General features: G+C 49.3%; 2 protein-coding genes across 5 annotated transcripts in view; one reads left to right on the plus strand and one right to left on the minus strand.

Moving 5' to 3' along the window:
• Nucleotides 1-316: 316 nt before the first annotated feature.
• On the minus strand, nucleotides 317-8,388 carry MRTO4 (MRT4 homolog, ribosome maturation factor). 2 transcript variants are annotated; one of them, XM_043990946.1, is made up of 8 exons: nucleotides 8,215-8,388; nucleotides 6,907-6,965; nucleotides 5,848-5,951; nucleotides 5,527-5,608; nucleotides 4,118-4,185; nucleotides 2,796-2,947; nucleotides 1,951-2,027; nucleotides 317-1,835 (listed from the first exon to the last, which is right to left on the minus strand). In XM_043990946.1, the coding sequence occupies exons 1-8, from the start codon at nucleotides 8,240-8,242 to the stop codon at nucleotides 1,680-1,682; spliced, it is 726 nt and encodes a 241-aa protein (XP_043846881.1). In that variant the 5' UTR covers nucleotides 8,243-8,388; the 3' UTR covers nucleotides 317-1,679. The 2 variants fall into 2 exon arrangements, with proteins under 2 accessions (XP_043846881.1, XP_043846880.1); XM_043990945.1 differs by having other exon boundaries at nucleotides 317-1,838.
• A 41-nt stretch (nucleotides 8,389-8,429) lies between these two features.
• The window catches only part of EMC1 (ER membrane protein complex subunit 1), a 33,916-nt gene continuing 20,308 nt past the window's right edge, over nucleotides 8,430-22,037 (plus strand). Inside the window, exons 1-11 of one of the 3 annotated variants that reach the window (XM_043990943.1) lie at nucleotides 8,430-8,594; nucleotides 14,543-14,667; nucleotides 15,247-15,312; nucleotides 15,519-15,612; nucleotides 16,904-17,032; nucleotides 17,725-17,851; nucleotides 18,400-18,549; nucleotides 18,900-19,067; nucleotides 19,565-19,636; nucleotides 21,073-21,180; nucleotides 21,667-21,789. In XM_043990943.1, the coding sequence (XP_043846878.1) occupies nucleotides 8,455-8,594; nucleotides 14,543-14,667; nucleotides 15,247-15,312; nucleotides 15,519-15,612; nucleotides 16,904-17,032; nucleotides 17,725-17,851; nucleotides 18,400-18,549; nucleotides 18,900-19,067; nucleotides 19,565-19,636; nucleotides 21,073-21,180; nucleotides 21,667-21,789 (1,302 nt within the window). In that variant the 5' untranslated portion in view covers nucleotides 8,430-8,454. Of the gene's footprint in view, nucleotides 8,595-8,779; nucleotides 9,067-14,542; nucleotides 14,668-15,246; nucleotides 15,313-15,518; nucleotides 15,613-16,903; nucleotides 17,033-17,724; nucleotides 17,852-18,399; nucleotides 18,550-18,899; nucleotides 19,068-19,564; nucleotides 19,637-21,072; nucleotides 21,181-21,666; nucleotides 21,790-22,037 lie in introns of those variants that run through there. The other 2 variants (XM_043990942.1, XM_043990944.1) reach the window with 2 other exon arrangements.

The following is a 22,037-nucleotide window of genomic DNA, read 5'->3' on the forward strand; positions in this document are numbered from 1 at the left end:
CCATGGCCTGTTTGTATCCGCAGCACAGTGCCTGGGACACAGTGCTGACTGACATCTGTGCCATCCTCCCAGGATCAGGCCTCTTTCCAGTTACAGCCTTGAGTGCAGATACCAGCTTGGCACAACTTCCCATGTTAGCACCGTCCCAGCGGGAAGATCGCGCACATCTGTCCTACTGCAGAGAAGACTGAGGCTTGGAAAGGTGTCCCTTTGAGAGCCAGGACTGGGAAGCCAATTCTGACTCAGTCTCTGGGTGGATCCCACCCTGGTCACCTGAACGGGGCCTATCAACATGGGGTTAGGGTTCAGTGACTCCCTTCTAGGCTCGGGTGCTCAGGTCCTCCCTGCTGGAGGTTGGGCCTTTTATGAGTCAGGTCCAGTTTGTCCAAGCCAGCTGGCCAACAAACATACATTAAACCTCTCCTGTGGGCTGGGTACTGTGGGGATACAAAGGAGCTCCCAGTCTAATGGGAGATGTGGGAAAACAAAAAACAAGACTCAGCTGGGAGAAATGGAGAGTGGAGATGGAAGGCATCTAGGGACACTGAGAAAGTGTCCACTGACAGAAGGTGGGGTTTTAGCTGGAAAAAAAGGCCAATTTATCCCTACGCTGGGGTCCCTAGCCTCTGAAAGTATCTGGATAATTCTATTTTAATATAGTTAGTTTCCTTGGTGATGCTGAAAATTTAAACATTCAAAGAAGATTCTGACAAAGGGTGCATGGGCTTCATTGGCCACCGCCCAAGGAGGCCACGGCAGAAAAGGGGAACACCCCCCCTCATGATCCTTAGCTGGTGCTGTCAGCACTGGGACTAAGTGGCTGTGTAATGCTATGTAGCATGGAACAGAGAGAGGGAGGGACCTTGGATTTCCAAGTTCAGACACTTGGGTTCAAACCCTCCCTGTCTGAACCCAGGCAGGTCAAACCTTTTAGTCCATGAACTCCTCTATAAAATGGACACAATGCTCAGTGTGCCCACCCTCAGAGGGATGTCCTGAGAACACTCTGCAGGCCTTCAAAAAGCACCACACAAAGGTGTGTCAGTATTGTGGGAGGTGACTGAAAGCTGAGCTGCAGTCCTCACCTCCCTGGGGCTGATGGCCAAGCATGTGCGGCAAGCATGGGTCTTGTTGTCTACCTTATACTCAGTCTAATCCAGGACATGTTACATGGTTGATGTTGGCACGTCCTTGCCTGTGAAGGATCCTGCTAAGAGCACTTGGTTCCTCTGCCAGAGTCCTGGACAACCTGCCCCACTCGGTCCTCCCTAGCTCTGACCGCTTCATCGCAGCTGCAGCAGGATCTGCTTTCTCTAGGGGTTGCGTCCTTCTTCCCAAATCCCAACTTTGGCATTTCCTTATCATGTGTCTGGAGGCAGGCCGAGCAGGGGGGAAGCGAGTGGGGTTGGCAGAGAAGCACCAGGACAGAGACCCCCCCCCCCCACTAGCCCTCACAGCAAGGAGCCACATCCTTTCCTTTGCCCCCAGGTGCACCCACTACGCTGACAACGCTTTATTCTATATAAAAACACAGTCCCATGTGCCCTGCACCTCTCCCTCCTGAGAGTCCTGCAAGCCAGTCTCTCCTCCCTTAGAAAAGGGAGGCAGCCGCTCTGAGAGGCTGCACCGAGGTGACAGCCTGTGTCCTGCAGAGGGGCTCCTGCTCGGGCCGTCCCCGGTTAGTCGTCCTCCTCCGAGTCCTCCGATTCCTTGGAGGAGCTGTCACCAGATTCATCCTTCTCTGCGCTCTCTCCAACATGCTCGAACTTCCCGGACTCAGCCTGCCACAGGTACTTGATGGTAACTTTGAACTCTGCCATCTCGACCCCAAACAGCTTCTGGAGAGACAAAGTAGAGAGGTCAGGGCAGTGGAAGCGGGGAGGGAGAGGGGAGGCAGAGGGGCTAGACTCCAATCTCTCCTCCTGCTTCCTGAGCCTCCCCATTACTCACCAGGACTCGGGCCTGCTCAGGGGTCAGCACGTCACCCTCGCTACACACTTGGTAGTCGGAGGTCAGGGTCACCACACCTGTAGAGAGGGTCCTGGTGAAGCAGGCTCTCTGGGTCGATGGCCCAGCCTGCCCTACGGGTCCTAATGCTCCTCTTGAAGGCCAGAAGAGGCCTCAGAGGGCATGTCATGGAGTCCCCACTACACTGGCCCTAAGAAGCTGTGCTCTCCTAGTCTCAGAAGACCTCTGCTTATGGGCTCACCCTCACCCAGGGAGCCATTCCCAGCCAGGGACAGCGTGCTCGTCCTGACAGGCATGGGGGCTCTACTTCCACCCCCCACTCCTCGTTCTGTCCTTGGGAGCCAAGCTGAACCAGCAGAGGCCCCCCTGGACAGGACAGGCCTCCCAATGGCTGAAGATGGCTCCCAGGGTGGCATGGGCCCCAAGGGCTCTTCCCGTCCAAGAGCCGCCTCCGGGGCTGCCATGCTTTCTAGCCCCTTGTTCTCTGTGGCACACACAGCCAACGGGTCACGCAGGATGCCCGACAGTGGGGGCAAATGTCAGCTTCCTTCAGGAATTAATTTCTTCCTTTTTTCAGTTTTCCCGGATATCAACTGTTTTTACTTGATCGTCATTTCCCAATGTGTCCCTCCCCCTTTCTTCCCTGTCAGGCCACCCTTTGCGCCAAAGAACAGAAAGATGGGGGGAATCATTCAGCCAAACCAACCAACACGTTAACCACATCAGACAGCGGGGATCATCCACACTCATAGCCCACTGCCTTTGCACAGATGAGAGGGAGGGGTAGGCCACGTCTCCACCCCCTCCCCAACCCATGTGTCCTTTACCTTTCTTGAGGGCAGTGGGCAGGCCGAGCTGCCTCAGCTGAGGCTCCATCGAATGGGGGAACTGATCCAGGGGACCCGCATCCAGGCTGACGGTGAAGGTCGCTTTGTTCCCAGCCCGGGCATAATCCATTTCTGTATACTTACTGAACCACCTGGGGTAGGAGGAGTGGGAGGGGAGTCACTGGCCACTGCTCCCCTCATCTGAGCCAGGGCCTGCCCCTGTAGAACCCCCCCACCCCAAGCAGCCTCACAGGACTGAAGGTCCTGGAGAGTAGGGGCCGGCCCATTTGTTTGTCTTTGTAAAACATGTTGCACGAACCTGGAGCTCAAAGGGACTTCAACAGTCACCTGCCCAACCCACTTGTTTTAGATGAGGAAAACGGGCAGAGTCAGAGGTGGGATCTGAGCCCAGGATCTGGTATTGTACAAGGAATATTGGGTCTGAGTTGAAAGCCCACCTCTGAGGCATGGGATACCTTGGGCAAGTCATTCACCTCCTGGGCCTCGGTTTTCTCATCTGTAAAACGAGAGGGTTGGACTAGCAGGGATCCACATCTGTGACCTCATGGCCTTCTTATGTACACCAGCTACTTAATAAGTAGGTGAAGCAGCCTGCTGAATATTCTAGGACCTCTGGCTGGCTCAGTGGATACAGTGAGGGACTTGGAGTCCAGAAGCCCTGAGGTCAAATCTAGTCTCAGACACCTATGAGCCTCTATAAAACGGGAACAACAGCTCCCACCTCCTAGGGTGGTTGGAGGGTTACATGAGATACTAATTATAAAGCGCTTAGCACAGGGCACATAGGGCACATAAGAACTGCTTTATAAATGTTAGCTACTGCCGTGATTATTACTGTTGTTGTTATTCTTGGCAGGCCTGTGGTCAGAGGTGACAGGCACCATGCTGCTCAGGACCAGCCTTCTTGCTTAGTTTGGCCATCTGTGGGTGAAGAAGCCTGGGCTGGGACCACCCCATGACATCCTGATTTTTCAGCTCAGTCTTTCTGACCTCCACTCTATCAGAACCAAACTCTGTCTGCCCCAAAGAGGCTACTTTGGAAGGTGGTGGTCTTCTGCCTCTATATTACTGGCCCTGCACCCAGCAGGCATTTACTAAACACGAAGAACGATGGGGATCCTAGAAATCCTCCCATCACCGCCTGGTCCCTAGGACTCAGCTGTGAGTCCTCTGTGGCCTTCTGGCCAGAGACAGGAGTGGATCCTACCAGACATGATCCTTCAGGTGCCGTGCTGGCCTCTCACAATCACAAATCCTCCCCCCTCTGGCTCAGGCTCCTTCCCCAGACTCAAGCCACTCACTCATTCACTTCCTTCTTCGTTCTGTCGGTGAACAAGAGACCCACCTCACCCCTCAGCTTCTTGCTGACCTTTGGGAAACAGAAAACCTCGTTAGTCACAAAGAAAGGCCCCAGGGGAGTGGCAGAGGGGGATCCACTCCCTCCACAAACCCCCTCCACACCATTTCTGAAGGAGTTTTTCCAGCCATTGCTTGACCTTTTCTGGGGACAAGGAACTTGCTATATAGCAAGGCAATTCACATCACTGCTGGGCAGCTCTGGGATGTCCTGCACACTGAGCCGCCAGAATTGGATCCCAGTTATATCCCTACTGACGAGTTATTCTTGCATTTTCCTGGATTAACCACGGCATTTTTGGTACTTTCAGACACAAATGGATCATTAGCTCTTGGGTAGTCCTGTAAGAAGGTCCCACAGCTAACCGATTTAGTCTAAAGATTGGGTGGAGGGGACAAGATTAACCAGGGGGTGGTCCAGAGGTGAAAGGGGGGAGGGGGAGGGAAGGAAAATGCCAAGTGGAGAGATGAGGGCCACCCCCCCCCCCAGGATGGAGGACATGAAGCTGGGCAGGTGCTCTCCAGGGTCCTGCCCCAGCACAGCCTTCTTTTCCACAGGAGACACATTTCCCTGGTTTGTTCATGTTGGCAGTATCTGATCTACCCACAAAATCTGCAGTGATGTCACTCTCTAAAGAACTGGGGTCCTTCATCTGGCCTCTGTAAACTTGGGTTAAACAAAGACCACATTTTGATTGCTGTATTTCAATAGAATTAGTTTCCTTTGTAATCCCAGGTACTTATTTTATAGATTTAAAAGCCTCATTCTTGGATGGATGGGGTCCACGGGCCTCACCAAAGACACTGCCAAAGAACCCATGATGCATTAAAACAAGACAGGCCAGGGGCGGCTAGGTGGCGTAGTGGATAGAGCACCGGCCCTGGATTCAGGAGTACCTGAGTTCAAATCTGGCCTCAGACACTTGACACTTACTAGCTGTGTGACCCTGGGCAAGTCACTTAACCCCCACTGCCCCGCAAAAAACAAACAAAAAAAAACCACACACAAAAAACAAGACAGGCCTAGGGTGGGCAGGTCCCCTCCCCAACCGGTCCTACTTTTATTGTGTTGGGACATGAAACAGCTTTGGCAGAGGACAAAGGCGAACAATGGGGAAGGAGCGGGAGGAAAGTGCTCCATGGCTATCGAGGCTGGCACTGCAGGATGAGAGCTGGGCCTCCCACATGCTTAGCCCCAGGCCCCAGAAGCCCCAAGGGCTTGGAGAAGCCAGGACTCCCACTGTCCCAGTCACACAGGCTCTCAGCAGAAGTGCACGGACTGGCTAAAGGGGGCCCTACCTGAGCCCAGCAGAATGTGGTTAACCCCCTCCAAGGACCGAGAGCAGGAGCCCACCTGGTGCAGGTTGTCCTTGTACTCCTCAGCGGCACCTCGGCCCAAAGCCACCATCATAACCTTGTTCTTTCCAAAGAAAATCCTGAAGAGAAAGACAATGGGATCATCAGGGAGGCATCTCTTCTGGGCTTTCTTTTAACCTTCCAGGGAAGCAAGGTGGTAGGGGTCCAAGCACCAGGAAGCCTGAGTCCAAATGCTGGCTCTGACGCCTCCTCAGTGCATGTGTGAGCAGGTCCCTGCACCCCCCCCCCAGTTTTAAATGAAGATGAGGACAGTCCTCGATCTGCAACTCACCGCCCCAGCCCCCAGCCCCCTCCTCACCGGCTGTGTTTCCAGGCACTCCTGATATCCTTCAACTTGCTGTTCCTCATGTTTTCCACAGAGAAGATGAAAAGGTACTTGTACATGTCCACGCATTTTCGAAGCTGTGGGGAAATGCAAGGGACCCAAGGGTTAGTTAACAATCCCAACCCATTGCCTTTTTCCTGTAATATCTAATAATATGCATCACAGTTCTCTGTTCCTGTCTTAGCCCCTTTTAGACTACAGTCCCTGAGGGGAGAGGCTGGGTCTTATCGACAGCTTATAACCCAGTGCTGTGTATACCGCAGGTACATGATAAGCATTTGTTAAATTTATTGGTCAATGTTTTAGGAAAAAATAAGGCGGGGGGGGGGGGGGGGGCGGGCGGGGAGCTAGGTGACACAGTGGATAAAGCACCGGCCCTGGATTCAGGAGGACCTGAGTTCAAATCCGGCCTCAGATACTTGACACTTATTAGCTGTGTGACCTTGGGCAAGTCACTTAACCCCCATTTCCCCACCAAAAAACCCAAACAAAAAAGTAAGGCTGGGACTTCTTACTGACCCTGCTACCTAAAACTGAATCCTTACTTCTATGGAGGCTATCACCATCCTTTCAATTGTCTAGCTTTCCAACCTGAGTCACAGTACACCTTTCCCTCTCTCCCACTCCCTCGTTATAAATCACCTGCCAGGTCTTGTTGATTCTAGTTCTAGAAACATGGCATTGTCATCTCCCACCTCCATGCCTCTGCACCTAAAATTCATTCCCTCCTTAGTTCTTTCCTATAGAATCCTTAGTTTCTTTTAAGAGTTAACTCAGGCGCCACCTTCCACAGAAAGTCCTTTCCGGCCTTTTCCCTAGCGGTCAGTCGTCCCTCCCACCTCCCACAGAAATCCCCCCTCCCCTATGGAGCCATCCAGGTAGAATCTTTCCGTTAACAGGGCTTATAAGCACTCTAGCCCTTATGAAATACTTGCTTCCTCAAGCCTCAGCGGCCCTCTCTGCCACTTCTATCTTTTGGCTTAGTACCATTAGCTGGAGGAGTGGGCAATGATAACGACACGGGCCTCTTACCTCTTCTATCAGCTTCTGTTTGAGTTCTAGGCCCTTCTTGGTGGTCTTCGTTAAGGAGACTGGGACAGAGGAGAGAAGGAACGCTTAGTTTTGATGGGCTGGAAGAAGGGGCAGAGATGACAGCAACCAGAGCAGGTCAAGGCTCACTGTGACATCCCACAACACGGTTTGACTCAGCCCAAGACGGAGACTTCAATCTCCAAAGGACCAATGACCACGGACCCCTCACTGGTCTACCTTTCACGTGCCTGAACCCTTGCAGGGACTGGATTTAAAGACTCATGGCCCTGGGATGGGAAGCACAAAGAGAAGCCCACAAAAACTGGCCCTGGAAACCAGGAGCCCCAGGTGCAAGCCTCTGCTGCATCCCTGACCCGCGGCCTGCATGACCCTGGCTATGGGCAGTGACTAGCATCAGTAACTCTAAAATGGACCTGGAAAACCACAGAGGCAATTCCTTCATGTCCCAGGGGATGAGACTGAGCCCAGGAAGGAAAAGGTCCCCGGACTGGCTGGGATGGGATGGGAAGCCAGAGCCTGACTCCAAGGCCAGGGCGTATGCTTGGTACTGCTGGTACACAGTGGGTGATGAATAAATGCCTGCTGGCCTCCCTGTTCTGTAGGCCACTTTCCTAGGGGGGCTCGGGCCGGCACCAAGGGCAAAGATTTCTGGCACCAGGTTTGCATAGCACTTGACAAGCCAGCCACAGGATCTGTGTTAACAGATCTGAGGCATCCGGGGCTGGACGAAGGGCCTGAGTCAAACCCAACTTCAGACACTGCCTAGCCTCGTGGACCTGGGCAAAGCCCTTCGCCGCTGTTTGCCTAATTTTCCCCACCTGTAAAAGCGGGATAACAGTCGCACCCCCTTCCCGAGGGCCCGGCACCCAGTGGGCGCCCAAACTTGGACAAAACCCTAAACGTGGAGTGACAAGAACCAGGTCCGAGCACAGAGGGCGACGCTGATCTGTGATTATGGACAAAGGGCTGACCTGCTGACCCTACCTCCCCACCCCAGGCCCACCCCCCATCTTCATCTGTAAAGGCGGGATGAAAACTGCTGTTGGGAGGGGGGAGTCCTTGCCCCTCTCCGAGCCTCAGATTCCCCATCTGTAAGATGGGGCAATGACTCGCTCCGGGGAGCCTGCAAAGGGCACGAGATGCTCGGGGATGGGACGAGGGTCCCGGGCTTGCCAGCAGACGCCTGGAGGCTGCCTCGGCGGACCACCCCCTCCCATCGGCGGCTCCCCCCTCCCCCCCCCCACCCCCCCGGCTCCTCAGTCCCGGCCAGACGCCCTCAGGACTCACCCTTCTTGTCGCGTTTGGACTTAGGCATGATGCTCCCCACACGTGTAGCCTCCCGGCTGCGCCTTCTAGGACCCCGGCGTCGCGAGGGCTCTTGGGATGCGGACGGCCCACGTCGAGTGCCTGATTCCGGCTCCCGTCGCTTCTGCGCCCTCGCACGGCAGCGTGCTCGCCTGCCCCGCCTCCACGCCCAGTTCCGGCGCCGTCCCCCCCAGTGAGCCGGAAGGGCCGGAAGCGCTGTGCATGCCGGGCCGGCGGCGGTCCAAACCCACGGCCTGTTTCTCCATCATGGCGGCGGCGCTTGCCGCTCGGCTGGGCCTCTGGGCCGCGCTCCTGGCCCCGGCGTTGGCCGTGTACGAGGACCAAGTGGGCAAGTTTGACTGGTGCGTAGGTCGGGCGAGGGCACCTCTCTGGGCCTGGACGGGTCTTGCGGGGGGGGGGGGGGGAGGAACGCGGCTTGGCTTCCAGGCCTCATAGCCTCGGGGTCAAGAGTCACCATCCGGGCACTCAGAGGAGCGTGGGTCAAAGGTTATCACGGGGACCCTCTCCTTGCCGGTACTCTCCGGACCTGAGTCACGTCACCCGGGGATCAGAGGTCACTGACCTATAGCGACCTCTCATTCATCCCCACTGGTCCCGCATCTGGAGGCTCAGCCCCGCTGGGGACTGGGGACTGCTGCGCGTTTCTTGCTGGTGTCACGTTCGGGGCTGGGGAAGGGCAGGCTCCTGTGCCTAGCGAGGCACGAGATGAACCTGGAGCTGGAGCTAAGAGGGAGGCCCCATTTTACAGATGAGGAAACTGAGGCCCAGGGCAGCTAAAAGACTTGCCCCCAGCGTCACGGAGGAATAGCAGAGGTGGAATTTTAACTCGGGTCCCATGACTGTCGTAACAAAGATTTGTTTTGTTTGTTCCTTTGTTTTTGCGGGACAACGAGGGTTGAGTGACTTGCCCAGGGTCACACAGCTAGTAAGTGTCAAGTGTCTGAGGTCGGATTTGAACTCAGGTCCTCCTGAATCCAGGGCTAGTGCTTTATCCACTGCGCCACCTAGCTGCCCCCCCCCAACAAAAATTTACAGAAGTGAAGTTCCTCCCCACCCCTGCCTCTGACACCCCGCGTTCTAAGGCCCTTTTCACTAATGACATTAGAGATTCTTAGATCGCTTTTAGCCCTGATGTTTCTAGGTTCTAGCTTCCCTCATGATTTTGACTGTTCTGGGTTCCATCAGACATTCTGTTCTAAATCCCCCCTAACATTCACATTCGTGTTCTAAGGGCCCTCCCAGCTCTGACATCCTGGGTTCTAAGGAAGCTAGGAGTTTTAATGGACAGGTGAGGGGAAATGCATTCCATAAATGGGACTAGTTTGTGCAGAGGCACAAAGACAGGGAGTAGAGCGTCGGGTGGGAGGATTGGTGGACAGACCAGTTTGGTTGGACCCTGACTTTGTTCAGAGGAGCTCATTGGCCACAGCAGCTCCTGAATACCATCTACGGAGTGTTGCAGATAGTCAGCAAAATCACAGGTCGTTGAAGTATTTTAAAAGTTTTTATATTTTTATGCCATAGTAAGAAGAGATTATTCTCCCCTTGTTATAGGCAGAAAAAGTGAGGCCCATAGCAAAGGAGACAGAAGAGACCTCGGTCCTGCCTTTCACAGTCAAGGGAACTTTCTTAGTCTCGGCTTCCTTATCTGTAAAATGGGGATGATAATACCTATAGTACCAATTTATAGGATAACTGTGGGGATCAGATTAGATCATGAAAATAAATGAGATACAGTGCTTTGTAAACCTTAAGGTTACATGCAAATAGCTATTATTACCATTCATTTCATTGTAGATTCATGGAAAGCATCTTTAGGATATCTTTGGTAACAGATAGGATGACAGGATCACTTGTATCTTAAAGACTTTTCCCACATGATTGGAGTTTTCTTCCATTAGGTCTTGATGTTTCAAAAATTTTTTGTTCAGTGTAATTTGGAAATAAGAGTGTTTAGTATGACAACAGTTATTAATAATATCTTTAGATTTTCATGGATCAGTATTCTGTCTCAGTGTTTGTGGGCAATACTTCTGTCTGTAAGGATGCTTTACTTCCAGTATAGTTTCTTTGTCTAAGTCTTAATGATGTTTTGGGGCTAATATCTGTAGTATGAAGAATTTGTCATTTCTAAGTTTATAAAGGTTAGGGAACTTCTGGTAGATAAGTCTGGCCACCTCATTGTGTCTTTCTAGGTATCTAGTAGCTGCCACATTTTTGCAGTCTGTAATATGTGCAGTTTGTACCACTTCATTACATAATCTACATCAATATAAAAGTCTAGCCTCCGTAAGAGTGATCTTTCTGTGTTGTCTGGTGGCAGTTTCCTCATCATAATCTCTAAAATAAATCCTTCCATCCAACTCTATGAACAGATACGATGATTTTTGCTGCCCTCCCCCCCCCCTTTTTTTTGCATCCCCAGCACTTAGCACAGTGCCTCATCCTTTAATAAGCAAGAATTTCTGCTCTACTATTCTGGATCTTTTTATTTGTTGTTTTCTCTAATGAAATGTTATGGTCTTTAGAGTTTATATTATCTGTACTGATTAGAAATTGATGTAATCTCCCAATATCTTACCTAAGGTCTTCAATAGTTTTCTCGAGCTATATCCACCATAGTGGTTTTTGAGAGCTGACCTTAGGAGGGGTCTCTAGTTAGTTCCATCTTTCTTCCTTTGCTTCTTACTGTGGCAGCAGCTGCAGCAGACTCTATGTGTACAGGTCCTGAATTGTTTTTACATCTTGGACAAATATTGTGGAAGAATGCATTTATTCACAATGGTAATAGCAGACACCAGTATTTACTGAATTACTGGATTTTTTGGGGGGGGCACAGTTGGTCGGCTATTTTAGTGTCACGACAAAAAAGGGCTTAAAAATTCCATTCTGAGTTTGTCTATTTCCTTTTCAAAATCATTTGGGGTATCAACTTTTTTTTTTTGCCATCTTTTCATCATTAGGCAGAAGTTCTGGAGTTTGTGTTAAAGTATACATTTTCAGTGCCTTTATTTTTTCCCCCACTTCAGATTTAAGTACTTCTTCACTATCGACTCTTGTCTAATCTGGGTTTTTTATTGTGCACTCAGTGCAGCCTCTAAGACCGAGATGCAGCAAAGTGTGGATCGTTTCTCCACTGCTTTTGCTAATTTTGGCCTAACAGTTAACACCAAGAAAACACAGGTTCTCTAGCAGCCAGCACCAGACCTTCCACTTTGGAACAACAAATGGAGAAATATTGAATGCTGTGGACAAGTTCACTTACCTTGGCAGTATACTTTCCAGGGATGTATACATAGATGATGAGGTTGACACTCGCATTGCCAGAGCTACCTCAGTGTTGGGGAGACCCTGAAAGAAAGTGTGGGAGAGGAGAGGTATTAGACTGACTACCAAACTGAAGATCTACAGAGCTACTTTACTGACCTCATTGGTATATGCCTGTGAAACCTGGATGGTCTACCAGCTCCATGCCAGGGAACTGAATCATTTTCATCTGAATTGTGTTAGGAAGATTCAGAAGATTATCTGGCAAGATAAGGTACACTGAGGTCCTTTCTCCAGTTGAACTGCCAAGCATTCAGCCTCTACTGCAGAGAGTTCTACTCTAATGGTGGACCACAAATGCCAAACCCATGTTTGCCTAAAAGACTTTTATGGAGAATTCACACAAGGCAGGTGCTCACACGGAAGTCAGAAGAAGCAATACAAGGATACTCTCAAGGTCTCTCTGAAGAACTTTGGAATTGATTGTGAGACATGGGAGACACTGGCATAGGACCACCCAGCGCAGCAGGCAGTCATCAAAGAAGGTGCCGTACTCTATGAGCAAAGCAGAATTGCGGTAGCTCAAAAGAACCATGAGATATACAAATTTAGAGCCATCTCCACTCCAAATGTTCATATGGACTATTTGTGCCCAACCAGTGGTAGAGCCTTCTGAGCTAGTATTGGTCTGATCAACCAGTTGGACACCCTGTACCTTGACTCCAACATAATGACATCGTTTTGTTTTTCTTCAAGATATAGTATTGATACATAATAAGAGTATTCATATCTTGAGTCCATTTCATGCACACTTGTAGTTTGCCTACTTTGGTGGTCAGTATTGTATGCAGTAAAATGTTTCTAGCTACTGAGGTGTTGGATTTGTGCTTTTTTTTTTTTGGTGAGGCAGTTGGGGTTAAGTGACTTGCCCAGGGTCACACAGCTAGTAAGTGTCAAGTGACTAAGGCCAGATTTAAACTTGGGTCCTCCTGAATCCAGGGCCGGTGCTCTATCCACTGTGCCACCTAACTGCCCCTGCTTATTTTTCTTGTGTTTTGTAGAACCAGAACATGAAGGCAGGTAATAATAAAGCTGATTATCATGAGGGTTTCAAGTAGTGTCACCCTTTAGCCCTTTGTTGCCTTTTTATTGCTTAGATTCATAGGGTCATTTACATTTAGCTGACTTGGGGTGCTGACCCAATCAGTATTATCATTAAGGCTCAATTGGCCAACATTTCAGTGTTCGTGCTAGGCATTTACAGCTATATTTGTGGCACATGGTTGACATTCTCATCTTCAAAGGAAATACCAGCTGGCACCTAGTGTGGGATTCTATCTCATGAGAGACTTGGTCTCTCTATATGGTAATGGAATCCATAGGCACTAATGAGGGCATCCTATAGGAAATAGGGATGATCATTTGGATTTTGCTTTTTCAAGCCAGCTGTTCTGTGGGCTAGAAGGGAGGACAGTAATGGCTACAGTTCATTATTGATGACTTTATAAGGAGACTTCCTTTATTTTGCTTGACTGTTCTTATCTGTTACATAAAAGGGCTTCTACTTATAGGAAAGGGTATGGTAATAATAGAGTTAAACTTTTTCTTTTTAAGAAAATAACAACATTAAAACAGTAAAATCCAGAGAGGAAAACAATAAGAGATTTAGAAAGGGACATAAAATATTGCTCCCATGTTAAATTTAATATACTCTTTGGGGGCAGCTAGGTGGCGTTGTGGATAAAGCACCGGCCCTGGATTCAGGAGTACCTGAGTTCAAATCCGGCCTCAGACACTTGACACTTACTAGCTGTGTGACCATGGGCAAGTCACTTAACCCCAGTTGCCCAGCAAAAAAACAAACAAACAAAAAATTTAATATACTCTTTTAAAAAGTACCTAACAAGTTCACAGTTTACTTTTTTCTTTTTCGTATATTGAAATGTTTATGTGGGTAATTGGGTTTTTTGGTTTTTTTTTTAGTGAGGCAATTGGGGTTAAGTGACTTGCCCAGGGTCACACAGCTAGTAAGTGTTAAGTGTCTGAGGCCAGATTTGAACTCAGGTCCTCCTGACTCCAGGGCCGGTGCTCTGGCCACTGTGCCACCTAGCTGCCCCTATGTGGGTAATTGTTAACCTTGTAACAAAAAAGAAAAATATTTTAAAATGATACAATCCCTCTTGAGAGTCTTTGGGCCTTTGGGGAATTTTCCCCCCAGAATCCAGTGTTGAGAAGAGGAGATATATTAGATTGCAGGCTCATCAAGGGCAAAATTCTTAGCCAGCATTCCCAGTTTTGTGCATGGAATAGATGCATACCAGTTATGAGATGGTGGTAGCTTTTTCATAATGCTGTATTGGGCCATCAGTTTCTATGAAGTACTTTGTTGTTTTTTCTTCCTCATGATTTGTCCCTTTTGTTCTGATTTCTTATTTTACAACATGACTAATATGGACATATGTATAACATGATTGTGTGTGTGTATATATATAAAACCTATGTCTGATTGCTTGCCATCTTGGGGTGGGGAGGGAAGGGAGGAAAGGAGAAAAATTTGGAACTCAAAAATCTTATAAAAATGAATGTTGAAAACAATCTTTACGTGTAATTGGAAAATAAAGTAAAACTACCAAGAAAAAATTTTCTTTGTTCTTAAACATCCTAATTCTTTCTGCCTTATGTAGAAACAGGCCTCTTCAGTAACTAATGATTATATCCCTAGATTCAATGATGTTGCTTATAACACCTTGCATTTCTATTGTTCTGTTAACTTTTTGGAAAACAATATATGTAATCTTGGGGTTTTGGGGGTTTTTTGTTGTTTGTTTGTTTTGGTGAGGTAGTTGGGGTTAAGTGACTTGCCCAGGGTCACACAGCTAGTAAGTGTCAAGTGTCTGAGGCTGGATTTGAACTCGGGTCCTCCTGACTGCAGGGCCAGTGCTCTATCCACTGCACCACCTAGCTGCCCCAATATATGTAATCTTAACTGAGCTCTCGCTTTCCCCCATGTTCCTATACATAGGAGGCAACAGTATGTGGGAAAGCTCAAGTTTGCCTCCTTGGAATGTGCCCCTGGATCGAAGAAGATGGTTGTGGCTACAGAAGAGAACGTGATTGCAGCACTGAACTCCCGAACGGGCGCTATCTGTGAGTGACCTCACTTTGGCTTTAACCCCATGGGGTTGAACTGCCAATGCTTTGTGCCCTCTGGCCTCTGGGTACCCAGTGTTGGGGATACAGCTGCTTCGTCTTTTTCCCCCAGTCTTGACATGTTTGAATCAATCTTTAACATGGCCAGATAGCCAGCCTTTGGTGTTTGTTCCTGTGTGTGTGATGCCTTACTCTAAGTCCTGAATGCCTTTAAACTGAGATGCCATCCTTGTGTTGCATGCATCTGCATTAAAGGACTATTTTCTCCCTGAGCTTCCTATGCTACTTTGATTTATTTAGGTATTGGGTTTTCATGTTAATTCTGGAAGATGATCGACCACGGTGACTTTGCCCATGCTCCGGTCAGTTTAAGTCATATTGACATTCTCATTTTGCAAATGTGGAAACAGTGCTTATGACCTTAGCAGGCTCAGCTCTCATCCCAGTCCTATCCCTGGCTTCAGTGGGGACTACTCTCTAGAAAGTTCTCTGCCTCTATGCTTGTCATCCCTAATCTCTGTGTTCCCTATGTTCTGCCCCTGAGATCGAGCTTTGCTTTCCTTTCTTGCATTTTAGTGTGGCGCCATGTAGACAAGGGTACTCAAGAGGGAGCCGTTGATGCCATGCTTCTTCACGGGCAAGGTAAGCAGAAATGCTCTTTGTTTTCTACAGGGTATTGTCCCTTTGGCCCATATGTTTGTTTCCTCTTTGACATCAGTTCCAGTTTCTATAAGAGAAAGGACAGAATACCTCTGTGATGGTGTTTAGATTTTGTCAGTTAGAGAAGGCACCCTCAAGTCTTCAGGAGGCTGCAGGCAAAGGGATGATTTTGGTCTTTTCTTCTCCAGATGCACTGACCGTATCCAATGGGGGCCGGATCCTGCGTTCCTGGGAGACCAACATCGGGGGCTTGAACTGGGAGATGTCCTTGGATTCTGGCAGGTAGGGGAGATACTGTTTCATCTTGGTTGAGACAAAACTAGTTGCAAGTCACCAAATTACAGGTGTGATTGGACATTCCCATCACCCTCTTAGGTATTTATTTCCCCAGGAACTATAGAAATCAGTACACTGTACACTCAACTCTTGTTGCCTAATATTTGGGATTATAGAACTATACATTTCATTTATTGATTAAGAACTTATTGAGTACCTACTGCGTGCAGAGCTCTGTACTCAATCCTGTTTTGTTCTTGTATAATACTCAAATGGATCTTTAATAATAATAATAATAATAATAATAATAACTGAAATTTAAATAGCACTTTAAGCTTTACAAACTCTTATCTTCTACAACCCGATGGGGCAGGTTGTATAATTACTATCCTCCCTGCCTTATAAATGAGCAAGTGGGCTCTGAGAAGGTAAGGGACTTTTCCATGGTCACACAGCTAGGACATGTCAGGGTCGATCCTCACACCTGGCTCATCTCATTAGGGTGAAGTCCGCTACATTTTAGGATGTCAGGCTAAGAGACCATCTGAGTTTTTGTTAGTATTTGCTTATAGTATTACTGAAGATTTGGTTAGATTTTTGAGGCATTTGCATTCACTTTTCCTTCTCTTGGAAGGCAGGTTGATGTTCTTTTATTTTGTTTGCAAGGGGAAAATTGATAACCACAGAAGTTAAATTGTTTTCCAGGATTTTTTTTTAGTTGTTGATCTAGGATTGCTTGTAGCTCTTGGTTCTTGCTTTACTAGTCCAATGAAACATCTTTTTTTTTTTTAAATTTAAAAACATTTTTTTTTAGTGAGGCAATTGGGGTTAAGTGACTTTCCCAGGGTCACACAGCTAGTAAGTGTTAAGTGTCTGAGGCCGGATTTGAACTCAGGTACTCCTGACTCCAGGGCCGGTGCTCTATCCACTGTGCCACCTAGCTGCCCCCCAATGAACCATCTTAACGGATAGAGAGGTTGGGTTGTTAGAAGCTAGAAGCAGAGATGGTTAGAAAGACAGCACCAGTGCTGGTGACTGCAACGCTGGCTTGCCTTGTAGTGACCATCTTCTGTGGGTTTGAAGATGGGCTTGTCTTCCCTCCACTAGAGCCTCTTTCTGTAGTCTGGCTCTGGGAGTTGTGGGAGGAGGTGCCTTGGGGTTTGGACATTTTGGCACTTCTGTGTTCCTTCTTAGAGATTTGCCTAGAGAGAGGCAAGAAGAAATGGTTTGCCCTCAGTTGGCCTCCCTCAGACCTCGAGCCTCCAGATAGAGCCGCCCTATTCTCCCCTGTGTTCAGTTTTCAGATGGCTAGCTTGGTGGGCTTGCAAGATGTGGTGAAGTATGTGGCAGTGCTGAAGAGGACTACGCTCACTCTTCATTACCTTTCCAATGGACACCAGAAGTGGGCGGAACAGCTTCCGAAGAGGTGGGGACTCAAACTCTGACCTCCTGATGACTGTCACACTTGCTTCTTCATAATTCTCAAAGACCTTTTCATTTCCTATTTCCCTACCAAGGTTCCAAGAGCATTGATTCTTGGGCCATCTCTTGTTCAGGGCTTAATGCCTGAGCGTGTCTAAGTCTATGCCCCTGGGAGTTGGCTCAACCTGGAGGTCACCTTGCAAGGAGGGAAGCACATACCACATTTCTTCATGGGCAGTGAGAGTTGAGAGATAACTCATTTATGGTTGGGGTTTTTTTTTGTTTTTGTTTTTGTTTTTTGGTGAGGCAATTGGGGTCAAGTGACTTGCCCAGGGTCACACAGCTAATAAGTGTCAAGTGTCTGAGGTCGGATTTGAACTCATGTCCTCCTCAGTCCAGGGCCGGTGCTCTATCCACTGATCCATCTAGCTGCCCCCATGGTTGTTTTTGATAGATCTGGTTCCCAGCATGCTTAGTTCATCAAACCCAGGGTCTGTTTTATCATAAAATTGGAACAACTCACTTAATGGGTAGTCCAGTGTGGGTGCGGAGGAGGTCTGAGTGGATTCTCACAGATCTTGGCATTGAACAGAACAGCACAGGGGAGGTAGCCAGAGGATGGGTGGGATCCCTGGAGCTCATCTTGGTGGCTCTTCACTGAGCCCAGTGTCTCCTGCCCTTTCTCTCCTCTCTTAGTGAGAGCGTTCAGTATCAGATGATGTATTCATATGGCTCTGGAGTGTTGTGGGTCCTGGGGGTTGTTCCCAACAGTCACCTGAATATCGTGAGCTTTCATGTGGAAGATGGCGAGATGGTTCAACAGGTACGTCTTGGTACTAGGCATCAGGGGTGGTAGGGAAGGACTGGCAAAGCTGCCTACGTCCTGCAGGACCTGGGTAAGGGAGCGTGTTCTTCTTGAGCACTACAGGGTAATGATTTTATATCCAGCCAAGGAGGGACTTAAGAAGACTAGGGATTGTGGTGTGGATAGGCCTTCCTTTGAGAGAGGCCCTGTGCCCCAGGGAAGAAGGGATCTTTTCCTCCAGATGAGTTGGGCACATTAGTGTAGGCTTAATCCAGGTGAACCGTGTAGAGCACTTGCTTGAGGGAAATCTGACCTCAGCATTTAGAGGTCCCTGGGTTCACCTCCCAACTCTGACAGGTGCTGGTTCTGGACCCACAGACAAGACACTTAGCCTCTAAGACTGTAATTTGCAGAGCAGGTGCTCGTTTCCATTGGCAGAGTCTTTTCACCAGGAATTTCCTACACCCGTGAAAGCTAACTCCAAGTAGGATGTCTGTATCTTCATTGAGGATGTGGCCAGGATATTGGACTATGGTTTCATGGACCCGATTCTGTCTCGTCCTCAGGTCAGGGTTTCTGCGCCGTGGCTGAGGAGCTTAAGTGGGGCTTGTGCTGTGGTGGGCAAGGCTGTGCTGGTGTGCCCTGACCCAGGCACACGCTCCCTTTTCACTTTGGCCCTGGAGACAGAAGAGGAAATGAAAAGAACACCACTGCAGGTGAGTGAGGCCAGAATGCTCACCACCTTCTTTTAGTCCTCTGTCGCCTGGCCTTTGGGGTGGGGAGGGACAGAAGTTTTCTCTAGAGCTCATGGAGAGTTGAGTTACCAGTCTCACCAGGGCTGACCTGTCTGCTTCCTAAGCTTGGGGGCATCCAAGGAGTTTCACTGTCCATGAGTTGTGGGTGACGTGCCACCCCACCTCTCCTTGGGCAGCCTGATTTGGATTAGGCTGTCTAGCTCACCTGAGCTGCTCATCTGGCCCCTGTAAGGATGCAGGCAATGTAAGCCTCATAGAAAGAGACTGGGGCCTTGTCTGCTGCTGCTCTACTTCTCCTTCCTGTCTCCCAGGCCCTTGACCTTGAATTTGGCCAAGGTTTCCAGCCCTGGATCCTGCCCACCCAGCCCAGTCCCACGAGTGCCTCCAGGCCACAGTTCTTCTTACAGCTGGCCCCCAGCCATTTTGCTCTGCTGCAGTACCGCCCGGAAGGCCTGAGTCTGCTCCGAAGCTTCCCACAGGTAAGAAGCATCATTAACACTTCCTGGGAGTTCTGGAGGGCCAGCTCAAGGAACTATATGCTTTGGGGGCTCCTTTTTCCTGAGGCTCAAAGTCAACAGCGTGTCCCTGAGGTCAGCGTGAACTGACTTATGAGCTGTTAGCTGGGAGTAGAAGCCGGTTCTCCATTAGCATTCCTCTTGGAAGAGGGAAATACTTTAGAACCTTTTGGGTTCTGAAGAAACTAATTGCATGATTCTTGCTGATCCAGGGGGCCATGGAACTGGGAGAATAATCTTGAGAGCCAACCTCTCCAACACTGAGAGCTTTGCTTTGACCTTTCCCAGGTGCCGGGGCTGGGATTTGGGCTTCTAACTTTGGGTTGAGTTCCCCAAAGGTCCGAAGCCTTCTCTAACCTCAGGCCCATGTGTCTTTTCTTAAAGAGGTGCTATTCTCCTATAGTTAGTGGTTCATGGACAAATGATAGTCATTTAGGAATTGACCCTCTCCTATTTCCCAGACTGCTCTGGTGAGCTTTGGTACCAGTGGGGAGAAGACAGTGGCTGCCGTGATGACCTGCCGTACTGAAACTGTGAGTATGTGCATTGGGGAACAAGGGTGGTTTTCCTTCTGTGGGGGCAGAACACGAATAATCACCAGGATGATACTGATAATGAGATGTGACACGTCCTTAGCTCACAGAGAATAAGAATTCTCACATTGCTTGGGTACTTGAAGGTCTACAAAGAACTGTCCTTAGAACACCCTTGTGAGAGAGCTAACATAAGTATCCTTCCCCTCCCATCATGGAGTGGGGTGTAAGGAATTAATTGTGATTTGGGGTTTCTATGACCCCATCTTTGGCTAAAATTAGAAACTCCGGGACACACACCCATGTGTGATGACCTCGCGCCGGACACCCGCATGCCTATGTGGGCCTGGCCAAATGATACTGTAGGGAAGCCCCGCCATGAGGAGAAGCCTGAGGAGGGGCTGTGTGTGTGGACGGCCCTGTTTCCTTTGGGAGAGGGGTTTTCTGGGAGAGAGAAGGGAGGAGAGGTTTCACTTTTGCCTCAGTGTCCTCTCTCACACAGCCCCAAGCTAATTGGCTGGCAGCCCTGATTGACAGAACTAACAAGCAGCTCTACAGATGCAAGCCGGCCTCTTCCGGATGCTGAAGACCACCTGACTTGCCCTCATCAGGCTTCTCGTCATGGCGAGCTTCCCTACAGTATAAATTGGCCAGGGCCATGTAGGCGTTCGGGTGTCTGGTGTGAGGTCAGCGCGCATGGGTGCGCGCCAGGGTTTCTAATTTTAGCCAAAGATGGGGTCATAGAAACCCCAAATCACGATTAATTCCTTACAGGGGTCAGCCAGCCACAAGTAGGGCTCCAACTCAAACCTCTCCTGAATCCATCTGAGTTGTTTTCTCTACCATGGAGATTGCACCAGAACTTCCGCTGAGTTGTAGAGAACCTCAGGAACTGGGGCTTCTTTTTTTGTTTTGTTTTGTGGGGCAGTGGGGGTTAAGTGACTTGCCCAGGGTCACACAGAGGAACAGGAGCTTCTAAAGGATGAACATTCATCCCATCTTAAGCCATAGAGCTCTTGTTTCTCTGCTGGAATGAGTATTTGTCAGCTAAATGAAAGACAGGCTTAGGTTCATTGAGAATGGAAGGGGGAGCTAGCATTTATTAAGTACTTACTATATGCTGGCATTCTTCTAAGGGCTTTACAAATACTATCTCATTTGATCCTCCCAGCAGCCTTGGGGGCTAGGTGCTGTTATCATCCCCAGTTTTGTTTTTGCTTTTTACAGTTGAAGAAACTGAGGCAGACAGCTTAAGTGACTTGCCTGGTTGGGAGTGTTAGGGTTTGGTTGGGCTTTGTGGGTGGGAAAGATAGAAAAATACCGGGTCAGAGGAGAAATAGGCCTGGCCCTCAGCTTCATAATGAAGAAACTCAGGGGAGGAACATTCGTTTTTGTGACTGATAGGTGATTATTTTTCTTCTTTCCTCCTTTCCTAGCAAAAAGGTGGGAGTGTTGAAGAGGCACCAATGAAGAGCACTTCTGACAAGGCTAGCACACAGGGAAGGCGGGATGGGGCGGCTGGTTCGGAGCCATCAGGAGCTGCAGTAAGTTTGGCTTGTGAGGGAAGGCCCCAGGACTCCGGGGCCGTGTCTGCCTCCACACGAGGCTTTCCGCAGACCACAAATCAAGCCCCGTTGCCACACTTGCTGTAGAAGGAGGCGGTAACTTGGGCAGTGGGAATGTCTACGTGTTTCCCGTGCCCTCCCTTAAACATAAGTCTGTGACGGGGTTTGGCTCGCTGGTGAGGTGGGGGGTTGTTTGTCCCTGGGCTTTCACCCAAGGATACGTGACCCTGGTCAGCGCCCAGTGCCCAGGGCCTTGAGTAGGTGTCCTTTGTGGCCCTTTCACCGGCCCTGCTGCCTCTGGCTCCCTGGCTTAATTTCTCTTATCCTGTACAATACGGATTGATGAATAACCCCTGACTTGGCCTTTCTGCTGGGGGTTGCTCTTCCTTGGGTCCCCTGTGAGGTCCCCATTCCCATAAGCCTCTTTGGATCCCTGTCGTCATCCCGTGTCCTTTGTTTCCTCAGGAGGCCCTTGTCTGTGCCAACCAAACTTACACCATTAACCTGTACTTGGCGGAGACTGGAAGGCGGCTGCTTGACACCTCAATCACCTTCAGCCTGGAGCAGAATGGTACCCAGCCTGAGAGGGTGAGCGGAGTGCAGACCCTTCACTTAAGACCCCTGCTTCAGTGGGTATTTCTCTTCTGAGTGCCAGAGAAGGGAAAGGATATAGCCAACTCTGTGTTGGGTTAGGGATCTGTGGTCCTGGTTTCTAATCGTGGTTTGGCTTTTGACTTGTCACGTGAATTTAAGTGAGTCAGGTACACTGTGCCTTAGTTTCCCCATGTGTGAAATGGAGAAAGTAATCTCTCTTTAATGGACTCTATTGATAAGAT

The sequence above is a fragment of the Dromiciops gliroides genome, chromosome 3, assembly GCF_019393635.1.
Source record: "Dromiciops gliroides isolate mDroGli1 chromosome 3, mDroGli1.pri, whole genome shotgun sequence".
In the NCBI taxonomy this organism is placed as follows: Eukaryota; Metazoa; Chordata; class Mammalia; order Microbiotheria; family Microbiotheriidae; genus Dromiciops; species Dromiciops gliroides.

Bases quoted from the DNA above. Each gene is read 5' to 3' on its own strand.
- MRTO4 (XM_043990945.1), bottom strand. From the start codon at position 8,242: ATGCCTAAGTCCAAACGCGACAAGAAGG. The intron at 6,966-8,214 runs GTGAGTCCTGAG...CCTCTGTCCCAG, and splicing joins GTCCAAACGCGACAAGAAGG to TCTCCTTAACGAAGACCACC. The intron at 2,028-2,795 runs GTAAAGGACACA...CCCTCTCTACAG, and splicing joins GCCCACTGCCCTCAAGAAAG to GTGTGGTGACCCTGACCTCC.